The sequence below is a fragment of the Leopardus geoffroyi genome, chromosome D4 (genome assembly GCF_018350155.1).
Source record: "Leopardus geoffroyi isolate Oge1 chromosome D4, O.geoffroyi_Oge1_pat1.0, whole genome shotgun sequence".
In the NCBI taxonomy this organism is placed as follows: domain Eukaryota; kingdom Metazoa; phylum Chordata; class Mammalia; order Carnivora; family Felidae; genus Leopardus; species Leopardus geoffroyi.
In genome coordinates, this window is record NC_059342.1 from 64,670,612 (window position 1) to 64,691,643 (window position 21,032).

Sequence of the window (21,032 nt, forward strand, 5' to 3'; positions counted from 1 at the left end):
AATAAAAAAAACAAAAAACCCATAGTTAACATCATACTTAATGGTGAAATACTGTGAGCTTTTCCTCTTGGGTCAGGAATAAGACAAGAATGTCAACTTTTACCATTTTTATTCAACATGGTACTAGAAGTCCTAGCCACAGCAATCAGATAATGAAAAGAAATAAAAGGCATTCAAATTGGTAAGGAAGAAGTAAAACATTCACTATTTGTGGATGACATAACACTAAATATAAAAAAACCCAACGACTCCACCAAAAAACTACTAGAACTCATCAATGAATTCAGTAGGGTAACAGGATACAAAATCAATATACAGAAATCTAATGCATTCCTATACACTTAATAATGAAACAACAGAAACAGAAATTAAGAAAACAACCCCATTTGAAAATGCACCAAAAATAATAAAATACCCAGGAATAAGCATAACCAAGGAGGTAAAAGATTTGTATTCTGAAAACTATAAAACAGTGATGAAAGAAACTGAAGATGACACAAATGGGATGGTATTCCATGCTCCTGGATTGGAAGAACAAATGTTATAATGTCCATACTACCCAAAGCAATATACAGATATAATGCAATCCCTATCAAAATGCCCACAGCATTTTTCACAGAACTAGAAAATTCTTAAATGTGTATGAAACTATAGAAGACTATGAATAGCCAACACAGTCTTGAAAAAGAAGTACTAAGCTGGACATATCACAATCCCAGATTTTAATATATACTACAAAGCTGCCATAACCAAAACAGTATGGTACTGGCACAAGGAAAATATAAATCATGGAACAGAATAGAGTCCAGAAATAAATCCACCATACATGGTCAATTAATCTTTGACAAAGGATGCAAGAATATCCAATGGGAAAAAGAGTACCTTCAATAAATAATGCTGGGAAAACTGGACAGGTACATGCAAAAGAAAGACTGGACCACTTTCTGCATATACAAAAATATACTCAAAAATATACAAAAATAAACTCAAAAAGGATTAAAGACCTAAATGTGAGACCTGAAATCATAAAAGTCCTAGAAGAGAGCATAGGTAGTATTTTGGCAATAGCAACACTTTTCTACATAGGTCTCCTGAGGCAAGGGATATAAAAGTAAGAATAAAAGAATGCAACTACATCAAAATTAAGTTTCTACACAGCAAAATAAAAAATCAACAAAATAAAAAGACAAGCTATTAAATGGGACAAGATATTTGAAAATGATATATCTGATAAAGGGTTAGTATCCAAAGTATATGGAGAATTTTTTGCAACTCAACACCAAAAGCAAATAATCCCATTTTAAAAACTGGGCAGAAGATATGAACAGGCATGTCTCCAAAGAAGACATACAGATGGTTATCAAACAGGAAAACATGCTCAATATCACCTCTCATCAGAGAAATGCAAATCAAAGCCACAATGAGCTATCGCCTCACACCAGTCAGAATGGCTAAAATCAAAAACACAAGAAACAACAAGTGTTGGTGAGGATGTAGAGGAAAAGGAATAGTCATGCACAGTTAGTAGTAATGCAAACTGGTGCATCCACTGCAGATAACAGTGTAAAAATAGAATTACTATACGATCCAGTAATTCCAATGCAGGGTATTTACTCAATGAAAATGAAAAACACTAATTCCAAAAGATATATGCATCCATGTTTATTAATGAATTATTTACAATAGCCAAAGTATGAAAGCAATCCAAGTGTCCATCAATAGATGAGTGGATAAAAAAGATTTAGGGGACACACACACACACACACACACACACACACACACACACACTGGAATATTACTCAGCCATAAAAAAGATGCTTAACTGACTGTGCCACTCAGGTGTCCCTATGTAATATTCTAGGAAATATAATCCTTGGTTATATTTCTTGGTCTGATACCTACTTTGTACAAAGTTAATATAGTCATTCCAGCTTCTAGTTGTTATTTCTTCTTCTTAATTTTTTTAATGTTCATTTTTTTTTTGAGAGAGGGTAAGCAGCAGCAGGGGAGGGGCAGAAAGAGATGTTGAGAGAGAGAATCCCAAGCAGGTTCTGTGCTGATGTGGGGTTTGATCCTGAAAACGGTGAGGTCATGACCTGAACCAAAATCAAGAGGCTTAATCGACTGAACCACCCAGGCAAACATTCTAATTATTATTTCAATATGTTATATAAATTTCTCTTTTGCTTTTAATACATCTATGGCTTATGTAATTTTTTTATGAAAAGTTTGCTATAATTCTTCTTTTTCTCCTTTGGTAGGTTATGTGTCGTTGTTGTTGTTTTCCCTACACCTTCTCTTTCACCAGTGTTCCTAATCATTAATAATCAGGAAAATGTAATTTAAAACAACAGTGATATACAATCACATAACTTCAAACTAGCTAAAATTAAAATAATTCATAAAAACCACTGTTGAGAGGACAGGGATGAACAAGAGATCTCTCTCATACACCACCAGTGATACAGATACTTTGGAAAATTATTTGGCATTGTCTAAAGTTGAGCATCATTAAACCCCACCATCAAATACTTTTATAAATGTTATATATCAACATACACATATGATCATGTCTGCCAAAATACATATGAAAAATTGACCATAATAAAATAATTAAAAATAGTTAAAAATTAGATGTAAAATAAATTCATCAATTTAAGAATATATAAACAATGTTATATACATATAATGCTATAATACACAAATAATTACACATACAGAAAAATTATGAACAAACTGCAAACATATGCAACTAGATGGATGAATATAAAAGTGCATATTGAAAGAAACCACATTAAAGAAAATACATATTACATACTATTATAGGATTTCAAAAACAGACAAATTAATAGTATAATAGTTATGATAATTGTGGTCACTTTTGGGGAGGGCATAAGGTTAACAATTTGAGTAGATCATAGGCTACCAGTAATAATCCATTTGTAACTGAGATCATTGTTAAAAACTTTGTTCATTTTACAATATTTTATCATGCTGATCACTTAACACTTTAGTTACATTAAAAAATAATAAAAAACTTTAGATATTTATATAATTTTGTGGTTAATCTTTACAATAATGATACAAACTACTATACAATACAAATGGCTTAAATTATATTTAATCATTTTATTTCTACATTTATAATACCCTTGTTAGGTGTCTTAAATCTTTTAAGCAACACAGAGAGAAATAAATAAGTTGATGATACATGGATACATAAATAAGTTAATAATCACATATATATATTGTATACATAATTCTGTGAACTTTGAAACCAGCACAAGCTTGAATAATCAATCTATCTATCTATCTAATGGTCTATCTTTTATGGGCAAAATTATATAACCATACTTTTAAATTGGTAATCTATTATAAAATGTTAGGAAATAGCTGTAAATATCAAGGACCAACTGTACCCACTTCATACTGTATTATTATAAGAAAAAATGAGTTAATATACACAAATTATTTTATAACCTATAAAACACTTAAAATATATTATCTATTTATACTTTTATATTTTTATTTTACACATAGTTTTTTTTTTAATTTTTTTTTCAACGTTTATTTATTTTTTGGGACAGAGAGAGACAGAGCATGAACGGGGGAGGGGCAGAGAGAGAGGGAGACACAGAATCGGAAACAGGCTCCAGGCTCTGAGCCATCAGCCCAGAGCCTGACGCGGGGCTCGAACTCACGGACCGCGAGATCGTGACCTGGCTGAAGTCGGACGCTTAACCGACTGCGCCACCCAGGCGCCCCTTACACATAGTTTTTAAATACAATATTTATATTTGAAGACATACTTACTAAGCTGAATGGCCTTTTAAAAAACAACAAAATGCTTGTATATAATCATAGTGCTGCTGGATAGACATTGGCAAAATCTTAGGACATAAAAATAACATATATCAGTTTGATATATTTCTCATAAGCCTCAAATAAAGTAAGATTTTAGTCTAATTTTGGCTTTATGTGAAGCCATAGGCAGAATGTGAAGAATGACCCCCAATGACCTTTCATTTTGAGCACAGGTGGGACTTGTGACTATGAAGAGATATTATCCCCATGGTTATGATCTGTTATGACGGACAGGTGACCTTCAGAGAGATATCTACAGGGGCCTAATGTACCCAATGAGCTGTTTAGAAAACAAAATTTTCCTCATCTGGTAACAGTGGACGAAGGGAGAAAAAGAACACAGATATAAACTAGGAGAAGGATTTGAAACGCTGCTGGTTTGAAGAGGGAGGGGGTCATCTGAGAAGGAATGTAGGCACCTTCTAGGAGCAAAAAGTAGCAGACAGTGATAACACACAAGAAAACACAGACATCAGAACCAGCGACAAGGAACTGAATTCTGCAAGTGGAATGTTGCTTGGAAATAGATTGTTTCTCAGAGCCTCCAGATAAAGAGACTAGTCAACAAATTGACTTCAGCCTATGAGACACTGAGCAGAAGAACCAACTGAACCTGAGATTTCTGAACTACAGAATATGAGATTATAAAATTTTTTTAATGTTTATTTTTTGAGAGAGTGAGAGAGAGCGAGCATGAGCAGGGGAGGAGCAGAGAGAGAGAGAGAGGGAGACACAGAATCTGAAGCAGGCTCCAGGCTCTGAGCTGACAGTTCAAACTCACGAACCACGAGACCATGAACCGAGCTGAAGTCAGAAGCTTAGTCAAATGGGCCACCCAGGTGCCCCCAGAATTATGAGATTATGTTTTCTATTATAACACTAAGTTTGTGACAATTTGTTATACAGCAATAGAAAATTAATACAAACTTAGAATAAAAAGATCATTAGCTCTCTGAGATCTTAAAAGATTACATACAGTTAAAATGACTGAGAGATTAATTCAAGAGGTCATGGTGCAGAAGGCAAGTATTGTTGGCTGCCCACTAATGATCTGGACCTTACTACATGCTGACAGAAGAAATGCACTGGGTATACCTACTTTCATAAACCAGGTATTTATTATAAAGTCTTAACAAAATACTGTGGATTCAGAAATCATACTTTGCTAATCATCACTTTGCAAAAAACCAACAGCATTAATAGTGTTAAGTTAGTGGATAATGAAGCCATTAAATCAGAGAAACCTGAATTACTAAACATTGTTTTGGAGGAGCACCCGGGTGGCTCAGTCAGTTAAGCGCCGGACTTCAGCTCAGGTCATGATCTCGCAGTTCGTGGGTTTGAGCCCTGTGTCTGGCTCTGTGCTGACAGCTCGGAGCCTGGAGCCTGCTTTGGATTCTGTGTCTCCCTTTCTCTCTGCCCCTCCCTTGTTTTCTCACTCTCTCTCTCTCAAAAATAAACATTAAAAAAATTTAAATCTTGTTATGGAAACCTCCTACCTCAACCACCCTAGAGCTTACCATGGTCTGAGACATAAGATAGTAAGTTTCACTGAGTTAAAACCACTGAGATTTTTGTAACTGATCTCCTACAGTAGCTGAAGTTTAATCAAACTATTCCTTAAGGGGAAAAAAATCAGCTGAATTTCCCTAAAAGGAGCAAGATAATGGCAGCATGTTCAAATACTACTTGTATTTGCATTCATCTGTTAGTGGGGTGGAGGGTGGGTATAGTAAAAATGACCTGAGATCTATCAGTAACTTGATAATTAAAAAAAATTAAGTTTATTTATTTTGAGAGAGAGAGAGAGAGAGAGAAGAGGAGAGGAGAGGAGAGGAGAGGAGGGGAGGGAAGGGGTAGAAAGAGAGACAGAGAGAGAATCCCAAGCAGGCTCTGCACTGCGAGAGCAGAGTCCAATGGTCATGAACTGTGAGATCATGACATGAGTTGAAATCAAGAGCCAGATGCTAAACCGACTGAGCTACTGACGTGCTCCTAAATTCAAATTTTAGTAAGCACCTAGCCTTCTTTAAAATCTTGTATCTATGAGCAACCCGTGTGTTTAAGATGGGAAAAGGTAAAAGGCACAAAGTTATACAAAGAATTTAACAAAAGACACATGAATATCAAGGAAGTTAGGATTACAATTTATTTTAATAGATACTCACATTCACCTTTTTGTCTTATTAGTCAATAAATTAAAATTACATGAAAATCTGAAACAAGAATTTTATAAGATGAAAAACCAACTGGTTATTTTTAAACCATCAGTTGTAGTCTGTCAGTAATAATGAGTGAAAGAAAACACAAATCTTAGACTGAATATTAGAAAACATAAAATACAAGTTAAAGTGATTGTTTTTGTTTTCCCCTTTAACTCCCAGGGCTCCTGGCCTCTTTATGATGTCACCTCTCAACATCATTAATTTGAACTTACAGGGCTTACTTAAGTCCTGGCAAATCATAGGTGGTGGAAATGTCTATACCAAGATTGTAAGTCCTCTTGTCAAATTTTATATTTTAAAATAACTGAAATGCTCTAGTTAGCTTTATATTCATTCTCTTTAGTATAAAGAGATGTCCATTATTATTCATTATAAACAAGAAAGTATGTGTTTAGCACATACATTCTCAAGCAACACTCATAGGCTGTTTTGATCCAAGACTTAACTAATTCATTCATTTCAGTGAAATATATGCATAGTTTTGGATAAATCTTTTTGAATGTGATCCTTACTTCATTTTTTTTTTTTATCATACTGTATTTTGTAACATACAGAATAAAATGTTTCATGGTTCTTATTCAGGGAACTTTCACCTCTTGGGGCCTATTTGGAAATCTCTGGGAATGTTTTTTGTTTTGTTTTGTTTTTGTTTTCTGTTTTGTTTTAAACTTTATTTTTGAGAGAGAGAGTGGCACTGAGAGAGGAAGAGAGAGAATCCCAAGCAGGCTCCTCACTGTCAGCACAGAGCTCGATGTGGGGCTCAAACTCATGAACTGTGAGATCGTGACTGGAGCAGAAATCAAGAGTCAGACACTCAACCGATTGAGCCACCCAGGCGCCCCTTGTTTTTTTTTTGTTTGTTTGTGTTTTTAATGTCACAGTGACTGAGGAGTCTACTGACTTTTAGAGGGCGTGTATCAAGGATGCTAAACCTTTGGTAATAAGTGGGGCATCCCAACAGAAAGAAGATCAATTAAATACTAACTGTATTCCCCTTGAGAAATACTGAGTAGGCAAAAATACTTTGCAATGAAAAGCAGATTATGCAGACATGGGAAGTTTGATGATAGTAGCTTCCTTACGCTTAATTTATGTTGTGTTATAATGAGGTAGGGAAAGAAGACCTTCAATTATGTAAGCCTTTTAACTATGTAGACTTGGAACAAAGGTGAAAGTATGAACTATGAAATAGAAAGAATGTAACTGGTTTTTATTTTGGACAGTAGTTTTGAAGAAAAATAAAATACAACTCTTGAAAATAAACAAAATGGGCTTTAAAAGTCCCTAGTGCCTACTCCCTTATAATGCAATCATAAAGGACTACCATCAGTAAAAGGGTTCAACGTATGTGTGATAATTAAAGGGTGAGGGACTTGCTGATGATTACAAAGCAATCTGTACTTTGGCATGTAACATGAAAGAATTACACTGTATAATAATTACTTTAAAATGTTGAAGCACAATAAAATATTGATGGCATTACTATTATCATGAGCACTGCATGACTTTCAGAGAACTTCACACAAAGAGTTAAAAACTTATTTTTGGTTCTATGACTATTTCTTTGTGTTGTTTTCTGGTATAATCCTAAAACTCTCATGTATCACAGAAGGAACATGTGGTTCAATTCATAATCAAATGGCCTCACTGTTAGCTAATGAAGCACACATACAAGTCCTTAATAACAAAATCTTATATTTCTTTGGGTTCAAATGGCAACTTTCAATTCACTTACAAGAGAATTTGAGATGCAGAAAATAATTTTGTGCTTTTTCCTCTGAATTCTATGACAGGACCTTAATTCTGGACTTACATTTCTGTGTCATGGCTATCAACTTATAGTTGATAGAAGAAATTTTCTTTCAGTTCAGTTTTCCTCCTCCCCACTTATTCCTCTTTAATACCCTTGTTCATCAAAACCTCAACAGCACCATTCAAATGTTTCTCCTCTTCCTGCCTTTTCCTCCAACTCAGGTTGTATCAGTCAACCCAATCCTTCCATTTCTAATACTGAATAGACCTAAGGTTACTGAAGGAAGTAAGAGAGGTTTTCGCAAAGAATGGGGCTATCTAAAACGTGAACTTCTTAAACTTCCAGTATTAACTTTTGGATCCCATATTGACTATACATTTTTTTCATCCCTCGAGTTGCATTAATAAGGTCCTCTCCTACCATCTTGCCTAGGAATTCACCTTGATACAGAACAAGGTATAAGAATCTTAACACTATTGACTTATTAGGAAGGATAACTACTTATTGGAGGACTGGGCAGGCGGCAGGGAGGTACTCTGCAGTGTAAGTAGCTAGCAGCATCCCTGGTCTCTACCCACTAGATGCCACTATCAGCGCTGTGTGTACATCCCCTCCCCCCAACCCAAAAGATACACACAATTGTGATAAAAATATCTCAGACGTTGCAAATGTCCACTGCAGGCAAGGCATTAGTAATAAACCCAGGTTGAGAAACACTACTCTAGAAAATGTTAAAAAAAAAAAAAAAGACAGCGAATTTCACCATATTATACCTAGAGTCATCTTTCACCAAGACAATAACCATGTGACAGTTGAGTTTTGCCTTAAAAAAGAGACCTCTAGAGCAAATACAAGAGTGACTCAGACCCAGTATGTCCCTGGAAAACTTTCTGCCAAGTACTTTATGGCTTTATTTGTCATATATCTGATGCAGAATACAAAAATCCAAAGTCAGCCAACAGGATATGTTATGAAACTCACATATAATGATTGTCTGTAGCCATTTCAAATCAAAATAAATTAGGTATAACATTATTGAGAGCCCTTATTCTTTGAATTTATTATACATTTCAAAGATATACCAGAGATACAGTTAAAGGTAAGAGTAAGGGCAGGTTTACTGTATACAAAGATTAAAAATTTTAAGACTAAGAAAAAAAAGTCCTACAAATACAGTTACACGTTTATTCCTTTAAAAGGAAAAAAACAACTTATTTCCAGTGGTAATATAAAAATAGATTTTTGTCATAAAAAATAAAGATCCCTATGTCTCCTACTTTGGGATCTCAATTTTTTATTTAGGAAAACCCAAACCCAGTTTCCCTTTCTAACTCATGAATGCATGACATTCCACAATGCTAACAATGGGCACCTTCTTTACTTAAAGCTCACACATATGTGGAATCTAACACAAAATGAAGAATCAGACCTATAAATACAGAGAACAAAGTGCTGGTTGTCAGAGGGGAGGAAGATTGTGGGGATGCGCAAAATGCATGAAGGAGAAGGGGACATACAGGTTTCAAGTAATGGAAGAAATAAGTCATAGAATAAAAGGCACAGCATATGGAATACAGTCAATGACACTGTAATAGTGTTGTATGGTGACAGATGGCAGCTACACTTGCTGTGAGCAAAGCATAACATATAAACTCATCCAATCACTATGCTACACACCTGAAATTAGTGTAACACTGTGTGCCAACTATACTCAAATAAAAAAAAATTAAAAGGAATTTTGAGATTAAGGAAAAAAAAAAAAGCTCAGAGACACTGAGACTGATTTTGAAATGATTAAATGTGTGCACTACACCTGAAGTGAAGGCAGGTTTTTGTGGCACCTGTTTTCCATTGCACCATGGTTAAGATGAAGTACTAGTTATTATGTTTCCTTATATATATATATAGCCAGAGATCTTAATTCAAAAACTAGGTATATCAAGACAGAACAACCTTTTTGACTTGTTGCATTTTTTATGAATTAACCAGTTGTTTCAAAATAGAAAATATAAAAAAAATATGTTGACTCTGTGTGTGTGTGTGTGTGTGTGTGGTTTAATAAAAACTTTAAAAATGGAATCTAACTGCATCCTGGTCTAGAAAATTTCTTGATGTCCCAGAGAGGTAAAGGGAGAGATGCTATTACCAGCAGGACCAGATTTAGGCAAAAAAGTAGAAAAATGCTATCTATTCCCAACAGGTTAAATTTATTGAATTGCTTATGGCATATGTAAATTTACACAGGAAGTGAGAACTAGAGTATTAAGATCATGGCTATTTTGGGGTCCTATAAAATCTTCCCAGTGAAAATGAAAGAGAATTAAACTTATTTGTCACTAACCCTAACCTAACCAACCTTAAGAAACGTTAAGAATTTTCAACACCATTGGGGCGCCTGGGTGGCGCAGTCGGTTAAGCATCCGACTTCAGCCAGGTCACGATCTCGCGGTCCGGGAGTTCGAGCCCCGCATCAGGCTCTGGGCTGATGGCTCAGAGCCTGGAGCCTGTTTCCGATTCTGTGTCTCCCTCTCTCTCTGCCCCTCCCCCGTTCATGCTCTGTCTCTCTCTGTCCCAAAAATGAATAAACGTTGAAAAAAAAAATTAAAAAAAAAAAAAGAATTTTCAACACCATTAAGTTACATTGTGTCACTTTCTAATCAACCACTCTGCCCCTCCCCCACAACAGGCTGTTAAATTACCATAGAGAGCCTTGCCTATGCTTGAAATGCATACAAATTAGATCATACAGTATATACTTTTGTGTTTCTGGATTTTTTCTTTCAGTATAATTTCTTTTTGATTCATTCATGTTGCATATATCAAGGGTACATTCCTTTACATTGCAGAGCAGTATTCCATTACATGAATATACCACACTTAGTTTTTTGATTCTGCTGATAGACATTTGAGTTACTTTAGTTTTGGGTTATTATGAATAAAGCTGTTATACACATTTTGTCCAAGTCTTTTTGTGAACTTCTCCTGGGTAAGGTACAGTGGAAATGCTGAATCACACATATAGCACACATATGTTTAACTTTATTTTACAAACATCAAGTGGTTTTCCAAAGTGACCGTACTATTTTACACCTACCACCAATGCTGAACATGTCAGATACTCTACACCTTTGCTGTTATGTCATTAGCCTTTTATTTTAGTTGTTTTGGTAGGTATAAAGTACAAAGGATGTCTGTGAATCAGAAAATATATATTATGTATATGAATAAAAATATAGGTTTATACATATGCATATGCGTGTAAGTATGTATGTATGTGTGTGTGTGTGTATATATATATATATATATATATATATATATATATATATATATATAATTTTCTCAAAAATTCACACAGAGCCCAATAATCTCATAGACTGTGAGATCATGACCTGAGCCAAAGTTAGACACTTAACGAACTGAGCCACTGAAGCACCCCTTTTAGTGTTTATTTTTGAGACAAAGAGCAAGCGACCAAGAGCAAGCATGAGCAGGGGAGGGGCAGACAGAAAGGGGGACAGAGGATCTCGAGTGGGCTATATGCTGACAGCAAAGAGCCTGATCCAAGACTTGAACTTGTAAACTATGAGATCATGACCCAAGCCAAAGTCGGACACTTAACTGACTGAGCTCCCCAAACGCCCCTTAGTTTTCTTGCACATATTTCAATAAATTTACCTCTAAGTTTTCTTGCACATATTTCAATAAATTTACTGTGTTCTTAAATTTATATTTTTAAATTTCTCCAGTTATATTTAAAAATATGTAATTTTAAAAAAAATTTTTATTTAAATCCAAGTTAGTTAACATATAGTGTATTAACGGCTTCAGGAGAATAATTTAGTGACTCATCATTTACATGTAACACCCAGTGCTCATCCCAACAAGTGCCCTCCTTGATGCCCATCATCCATCTTGGCGATCCCCCCACCCAACACCCCTCCAGCAACCTTCAGTTTATTCTCTGTATTTAAGAGTCTCTTATGGTTTGCCTCTTTGGGTTTTTTTTTCTTATTTTTCCTTCCTTTCCCCATGTTCATCTGTTTTGTTTCTTAAATTCCATATGAGTGAAATCATATGGTATTTGACTTTCTCTGACTTTCTTTGCTTAGCATAATACATTCTAGCTCCATCCACGTTGTTACAAATGGCAAGATTTCATAACTTATGTAATTAGAGCCTATATCATACAATCTTATTACATTCACTTAACAGCTCTAAATAATTTTTTAAGTTTATTTTTTTATTTATTTATATTATTTAAAAAATTTCTTTAAACGTTTCTTCATTTTTGAAAGACAGAGGGTGAGCAGGGGAGGGGCAGAGAGAGAGACACAGAATCTGAAGCAGGCTCCAGGCTCTGAGCCTTCAGCACAAAGCCTGATGCAAGGCTCAAACTCAAGAACCATGAGGTCATGATCTGGGCCGAAGTCAGATGCTTAACCAACTGAGCCACCCACGTGTCCCAATTTATTTATTTTGAGAGAGAGAAAGAGAGCACAAACAGGGGAAGGGCAGAGAGAGAGAGAGAGAGACAGAGAATCCCAAGCAAGCTCTGCCTTGTCAGCATCGAGCTCAACACAGGGCTTGAACTCAGGAACTGTGAGATCATGACCTGAGTGGAAACCAAGAATCAACCAAAAGTGGGATGTTTGACTGAGTCACCCAGGTGCCCCTCCCTAAATCATTCTTTTTGTAGATGTTACTGAATAGTCCACTCAAGCATGTCTTCTATGAACAAAGACAATTTTACTTCTTCCTTTCCAATCTTAATGTTTCATTGTCTTATGGAACAAAATAGTCTGGATTGCAAGGTTGATTAGAAAGAGTGAGCATCTTTGCCTTATTTCTGGTTTCTAGAGGAAAGATAGTCAACATTCCACAACTGATTTTAGAAATGAGTATTGTCCGGAGACATTTTATCCATTTGAGGAAGGTGTCTTCTATTTCTATTTTTCTCAGAGTTTTAAATTATGAATTGATATAATTTTTTTCAAAAATTCTTCTGCGAGACGCCTGGGTGGCTCAGTTGGTTAAGCATCCGAGTCACAGAGAACTCTCTCTCTCTCTGTGCCCCTACCCGGCTGTGCTCTCTCTCTCTGCCCCTACCCCACTTGTACTCTCTCTCAAAAGTAAATATTAAAAAAAAATCTTCTATATATCTTGAAATTATTAGATGAATTTCTTATTTGTTATTTGGAGTTACTGCCTGGGTTGATTTATACATGTTAAACCAAACTTATATTCCAGAAAGTAAATTTCAATGACCATGATGTATTTGCCATTTTATATATTGTTCAGTAACTGGTTAACAAATTGCTAAGGAAGTTTTGTGTCTGTGTTAATGCAAGATATTAGTCTATATACTCATTTCTCATACTTCTCAAAACTTCTTTGAGAAGTTTTAGTGTCAGAATTCTTTATATTGGTGTCAAAAATGAGTTGAAACTTCTTTCCCCTACCTCTTGTTTCTCAAAACCTTGTGTAGAGTTAGTATTTTTCCTAAATTTTTTTTAAGATCCGAGTTTAGGTCTGTGCTTTCCTTTCTTGGAAGGTTTTTGATAATGGATTCAATTTACTTATTATGGAGCCCATTCACATATTTATTATTTAATCATGTGTTTTGCTAAATTAGTTTTACAAGGAGCTCATCTATATCATTTAAGCTGCTGAACTTTTTGCCATAAAATTATAAATAATATTTCCCATTATCCTTTAAAATCTACGTAGTTAAAAAACTTGCATCAATCCTGATATTGGTAATTTGTATTTTCTCTTTATTTTATCAATCTAAGAGTTAATCAATTTTAATAATTAAAAAAACAAATTTTGGATTTTTTAATTTGCTTTAATTTTGTGTTCACTTTGTTTCTGGCTTATAGCTTTATTATTTACTGCAACTTTGAACTTAGTTTGATATTTTCCTAATTTTATTCATTTATTTTTCATATTTTCCTAACATTAAAGCAGGGATTTAAAACACTGTTTTAAACTTTTTTCTAATACCAGTCATTAAAACTATAAATTCTCCTTTGTGAACTGTAGTCCACAATTTTTGATACTATGTTATTGTTAATTGTTTCTTTTCGTAAATGTGCACTGTGATTTGATAGGTTATTTAGAAGAATGATTTTTTAAAAAATTGTATATTTTCTATATAGTGACTTTGATTTCTAATTCAATTACTTGTTGATTAAAGAACAACTACAGAAATTATACAAGGAATAAATGGATCATGCCTATGTACATTTTAAATCACAAATTTAATATTGTTTCATGAATCTGAAATATTTCCTCTTTCAGAGTATTTAAAACAGAGATGTTCATAACCATAGCTGAACATCAAAATTTGTTCAGCAATATATTAACATACATTGGCTATATCCAACCCTAGGATTCAGATTGGCCAGATCCAGACTTAGAGATTCAGATACAACAGGACAAGTGATTTTAATGCATGTCCTCAGTTAAAAAGAAAAACCATCACCAGCAACAAAACCCAACTGTGTGGATGGAGCTACAGAGTATTACGTTAAGCGAAATGAGTCAGAGAAAAACGAATACCATATGATTTCACTCATATGTGGAATTAAGAAACAAATGAACAAAGGTTAAAGAAAAAGAGAGGTAAACCAAGAAACAGACTCTTAACTACAGAGAACAAACTGATGGTTACCAGGGGGAGATGGGTGGTGAAGTAGGTTAAATAGGTGATCGGAATTAAGGATTGTTGTGATGAGCACTGAGTGATGTATGGAAGTGTGATAGCACTATATTGTAACCATGAAACTAATATTACACTGTATGTTAACTGGAATTTAAATAAAAGCTTAAAAAAAACTAAACCAGGTAACTTATTGGTTAATACATCCTAAATTTTATTCAATTAAAATCATTTAAATTTTTATAGAGTGACAAAAATGTGCCAAGTTTTGTGCTAGGAAATAGAGCCTAAATAAAAATATCAAGATACTTATTTTAATGTACTTTATTTTTCAATTTTTTTGAGTACAGTTGACATGCAATGTTACATTAATTTAAGGTGTACATTAGACTTCTCTATTCATTATGCTATGCTCATCCCAAGTGTAGCTACCATTTGTCACCATAAAACATTATTACAGTATCATTGCCTATATTCCCTATACTGTGCCTTTTATTCTCGTTTATTCTAGTGACTTAGTCATTCCACAACTGGAAGCCTGTATTCCCACTCCCGTTCACCCATTTCGCTTTCCCCCACAAACCATTAGTTTGTTCTGTTTATGGATCTGGTTCTGCTTTTTGTTTATTCACTGTTTTGTTTCTTTTTAATTTTACTATGTACTTAATTCTTAATACTTATATAATGTCAAAATAAGTAAGATCCTGTGTATGTGTGTTTGTGTGTGTGTGTGTGTGTGTGTGTGTGTGTGTGTGTGTGTTTATGCGTGTCTGTAAGCCCCAAACTCACACACGATCAACAATGGCTTTATTTTTGTAATGCAATGAGATGCTGTAAAATAACATTTTTTAGGGGTACCTGGGTGGCTCAGTGGGTTGGCATCTGACTTGGGCTCAGGTCATGATCTCAGTTTGTGACTTCGAGCCCCACATCAGGCTTTATGGTGACAGCTCAGACCCTGAAGACTGCTTCGGAGTCTGTATCTCTCTCTCTCTCTCTTCTCCCCTACTCCAATTCTGTCTCTCTCACTCTCAAAACTAAACAAACATTTAAAAAATGTCTAAAATAACCTTTTTATATGAAATATTAATGTATGCCTCCAATGCAAATATTAGATAATAAAATTCCCCTTTGTGGGAGCAAACATGCTCATATAGTACTGAAACAAATGGAAACTTTTAAATGAAAAATACTTTGCAAAATAGTTTTTATTTCTCAGATATTCCTGAAGAACAAAAATTAAAACAAATAAAAATCCGTATCGATACTTATGGTGCACACTGACACACACACACATTCACACACATATGTCATTGAATGATTCAGATTTGCTTAAGTTCTGAGAATATTTTGAGGATCTGATTTTGCTTAAGTAATGCTTTTAAAGTGACATATTTGCTAAAATTCAATTGCAAGTGAATCTGGAGCATGAGACAGAGAAAAATAATTCAACTATGATGTCACAATTCTTTTTTAAAGTTTATATTTCAGATATGGCAATTTGGTAACTTTCTAAACTGTTTTCTATCTACTTTCTTCTGGTTATGTTAAAGTTTGTGCAAAAGACACACATGTACTCATTTCTGTTTCTTCTAGATTGAAGTAATCTTACATAATAGTAGAGATCTGAGAATGCAAAATATTTCTCTAGTTGGTGATGGCAAGTGCTTACACATAATAGTGATCATTAGAGTGATTATATATAAATTAATTAAAAACTTTCCCTCTTATTTTAATAGCCAAAAAATAAACTTTGGAACATATGATAATTACATTCCAGGTAAGAAAGAATTTAATATTTACTTTTGAAACATGATTAATTTTAGGATTATGATTATTTTAAGGATAAGTGATTATTATCCTCTATTCAAAGGGATAAAGCAAGAGCTCTTACAGAATATTATTAAGAATAAACCCTTTTACTTATAAGGCATCTTACTCATGGACTCAGCAAACACTTTCTAAGATAGTTTGTTTTTACATCAAACAAAGTTTAAGCAAATAGGTTCAGCAACATAAAGGTGTTATGTTAGAAATCATACATGTTAGAAATAAAAAATCAGATAATCTTACAGTTGAAAAGTAGTCTAGAAACTGGATAAACAACTCGCCAAAATCCACAATGACTTGTACTACATTCCTGCTAGACTATATCCCCCTGATAATAGGCCAAAAACCCAACAATCTGATGTTGAAGGCCTTCATATATCAAATGATTTTCCCTCATATAGTGAGCTTAAATATCTCTTTCATTCTGTGTATTTTCTCATCGATCCTGTTTTCAGGAGACTCATGGGAAAAGTATATTTTCTCTTACACAAAGTACTACTACTGCACGTGTTTAAATGCAGTGAAAATCTCTCACTAGTTTCATTTGTACCCTAAATGTCTCTAACCATTCTCTTATAGTTTCCAGGTAACTTTACCCTCACAGTCACAATTCTATAGGTACTCTTAATTTGTTAGATTTTTTCATTAATATGCCACTTACATTTTTTTCAAATTTTTATTTAAATTCTAGTTGGTTAACATATAGTGTAATATTGGTTTCAGGAGTAGAATTAAGTGGTTCATCACTGATTTATAATACCCAGTGCTCGTCAAAACAAATGCCCTCCTTAATACCCATCACCCAATAACAACAATGCTGTTATTAAGTGCACAACATTTACTCTTGTAACTTGGAAAATTACTAACTAAAGGAATCTTAAGCAGTAGCATTTAGATTCAATCATATATTTACAAAATATTTTATAACAAGTACTAAGTACTTGTGCTAAGTACTAAGTACTTTGGAGGCTACAGAAGTAGTTACCATATTTTCTGATCTCAATAGAATTTATTCTAACCTAAAGAATCTATAGCAAGAATCCAGACCTGGAGAGACAGATTATAAGAAAGCAGTAAAGATGTTTCTTTGCATTTATATCACAGACTATATTAGTTTTACAACGACTAGTTATCTGTAAAACTGATCAAAATAGAAAAATAAATTTTTACTTTCATGTACTGATAGCAGAGAATTCCAAATATTAATAAAATAAATGAAGCCATAATTCGTATCATTTGTTTATTCATGAAGTCTATTATCTTACTGCCGTTTTAGTTCTGATGAAATTCTACTTACTCTAAAATGTTTGTTAAATATTTTCTTATTTCAGTCAGTGAATTAAGCAAAAAATCATGGAATCAGCAACACTTTGCCCTGGTATTTCCCAAACCACCACGGCCAGGAAAAAAAAGGAGATCAAAACCATCTCAACTACGAGACAATACAGCTCCTGTGAGTATTCAAAAGATCATATAATCTTACTAGTGATAAACTTGTGAAATCATGTATAGTTATGTGCTTTACAGATCAGTGCTGACCAATGGGATTTCTGTGATGATGGAAATATTTATGTCTTTGCATTCCAATTTAGCTATTGAACATTCATTTTGAGAGGCTAGTCCAACTGAGGAATTGAATTTTACATCTCAACTCAATTCAATTCATTTCTCTTGAGGCTTGTATACCATATTGGACAGCACAGTTAAAGGTAATTCAAACTCTACTACTTGACAAAAGTAGATATATTTTATTTTCATTTCACTGTATAAAAATTGGCCTCTTATTTCACATTATTTCTTTAGTAACACCACACTATAGAAAATGTGTGTTCAAGAAGCACAAAAATCTGAGGATCCTAATGCTGCAGTTAATAAGAACATTCAGAAAATGTTCCCTAGCTAGAGAAACTCCCTCATTAAAGTTGTGGGGTTATATTATACCCTGATGAAGTTTTAATACTTCTTCAATGTAGAATTCAGTATTCTGAATACTTGAAGATAAATATTTCTTTTTTTTTTTTTTTTTTTAATTTTTTTTTTTTTCAACGTTTATTTATTTTTGGGACAGAGAGAGACAGAGCATGAATGGGGGAGGGGCAGAGAGAGAGGGAGACACAGAATCGGAAACAGGCTCCAGGCTCTGAGCCATCAGCCCAGAGCCTGACGCGGGGCTCGAACTCCCGGACCGCGAGATCGTGACCTGGCTGAAGTCGGACGCTTAACCGACTGCGCCACCCAGGCGCCCCGAAGATAAATATTTCTTAATGTGTGTGGAGTCATGATGGGATATGAAATGTTAAAAAAAAAAAAAACTTTCACAAGATAAATGTATCAACTCTTGTTTGTTTTAGGGAGTGTTTCTAATCAGTAGTGATCCTAGCTTATTCTGTAATCTCACACTCTTTGCTTTTCCTTTCTTTCTTTATTCAATTTATTTTTCCATTATTTGTTATCATTACTTGCAAAGTTTGCTTTTTCTGCAATTAAGATTTTACAAATACTTGGTTAGGAGTTGAAAATAAAATGTACCATTCTGCACAAATTTACTTGCACTGAATGTTACAGATTTTATCATTGTAGTTTCCTATCTGAAATATATCAATTTATACCTTGCCAAACAGTAGCAGTTTTAGGCTTGTACTTTTAACCACATATAGCAATCCAAATTCCAGAGACCTTGAATGTGATAACAGAGAACAGGATATGCCTGAACATGAAACTATTAGATATTAGAGAATAGTTTCTGAGTTAGCCTAGTAATGGAGAGTGGGCAGAATATTTTAAGAATTCTCCAGAACACTGAGGAAAAAAAAGCCTCCCTGATTGTGAAATCAGAAATTCTGATATGTCATTAGTCAGTGGAGGTCTCTACCAATTTTAACATAATATCTTGAGGGAATTATGAAGATCCTCTAAATTGAAATAAGGCCCACAATAATACATGAATATCAATTAGTCATAAAAAGAATGAAATTGGAAAAGCAAAATAAACTATGAGATCTACAATGTATCCACTTATCAAAATCTAAAATCGTTTAATGGTTGAAGTTAAAATGTATTTGATATCTGGTAATAAAGGCTGTGTAACTTGCACACAAGTTGTTCATCATTATTCTAACCAATATTTCAGAAATATGATGAAGAGAAATTAAGAGAAGGTCCTAAACGACCGTTATGGATGCACAGTTCTTTAATGAGAATTTCTGAAAGACCATCTGATTATTTAGCTGCCAGGATATGGCCCCAACATAAACCAACCCATCACCCCAAGGAGGTTGCTAAAGTAGCAGATGTACACAAACCTGTATCTCCAGCAAGAGGTAAGAAAGATAAAGAACACAAGAAAGCAGACAAGAAAGACAAATCAGAATCAGAATCAGAATCAGAATCCACAGTTTCAAAGGGGCCACTAATAACTAAGAAGGAGTCAAAGAAAGATAAGGATATAGAAACAGGAACTAAAGATGAAAAAGATGTTGCAAAAACAGATGTCAAAAAAGAGAAGAAACATACAAAGAAGGGTAAGGAGTCAGCTACAGCATCTGAAGAGGAACAAAAAGGTGCAAAAAAAGATACCAAAAAAGAAAGAAAGGATTCAAAGAAGGGTAAGGAGTCAGGTACAGAATCTGAAGGTGAAAAGAAAGATGCCAAGAAAGGTGCCAAGAAAGAAAAGAAAGATTCAAAGGACAAGGAGTCAGGTACAGAATCTGAAGGTGAAAAGAAAGGGGCCATGAAAGGTGCCAAGAAAGATAAGAAAGATTCAAAGGACAAGGAGATAGGTATAGAATCTGAAGGTGAAAAGAAAGGGTCCACAAAAGGTGCCAAGAAAGATAAGAAAGACTCAAAGGACAAAGAGTCAGGTACAGAATCTGAAGGTGAAAAGAAAGATGCCAAGAAAGAAAAGAAAGATTCAAAAAAGGGCAAGGAGTCAGGTACAGAATCTGAAGGTGAAAAAAAGAATTCAAAGAAAGATGCCAAGAAAGATAAGAAAGATTCAAAGAAGAGCAAAGAATCAAGTATAGAATCTGAAGATGAAAAGAAAGGTGCCAAGAAGGATAAGGATGGGAAAAAAGATTCAAAGAAACCGGGAGAAAAAGATGATGAGTCAAAAGACAAGAAAGAATCCAAGAAAGATGCAAAGAGAAAGGTGAGTAAAAAAGAGAAGAAAGATGAAAAGCCCAGTGGGACAGATACTGAATCAAAAGATGATGCCAAGAAAGAAGCCAAGAAGAATGCCAAGAAAGATGGCAAGAAAGATGCCAAGAAAGATACTGACACAGAATCTCCTGATGCAAAGAAGGATGCAAAGAAGGATACAAAGGATGCAAAGAAGGATGCAAAGAAGGATGCAAAGGCAAAGAAAGGCAAGTAGGCCTTGGATAAAATTCAAAAGCATGTTCAATAAAACAATTTTAGCAATCTGATACCAAATCTATGAGTGACAGGGGGCCTGAAAGAATCAAATAATTTTTAAAATGGAGCAAAGAAGAATACAAAGAAAGACTCATAAAATCATAAAAATATAAAGAAGAAAAGAAAAATTAAGAGATGATTCAATGAAGAACTTGGAGGATACATATGCTAAGTTTGGGGATATGAAGGATTCAATGAAAAATCCCTAGAAATGTTCAAAGAAGAATATTCAAATCAGGATGTAGAAGTTAATGACACTGGATCTGTGGATAGCAAAAAAAAAAAA

The 21,032-nt window shown here is 34.2% G+C and overlaps 1 protein-coding gene across 1 annotated transcript; it reads left to right on the plus strand.

Moving 5' to 3' along the window:
* Nucleotides 1-6,292: 6,292 nt before the first annotated feature.
* Nucleotides 6,293-21,026, plus strand: CYLC2 (cylicin 2). The gene is made up of 5 exons (XM_045468597.1): nt 6,293-6,357; nt 16,243-16,283; nt 17,665-17,786; nt 19,464-19,950; nt 20,266-21,026. Exons 1-5 carry the CDS (start codon nt 6,341-6,343, stop codon nt 20,703-20,705), a joined length of 1,107 nt encoding a protein of 368 aa, XP_045324553.1. The 5' UTR covers nt 6,293-6,340; the 3' UTR covers nt 20,706-21,026.
* Nucleotides 21,027-21,032: the final 6 nt, after the last annotated feature.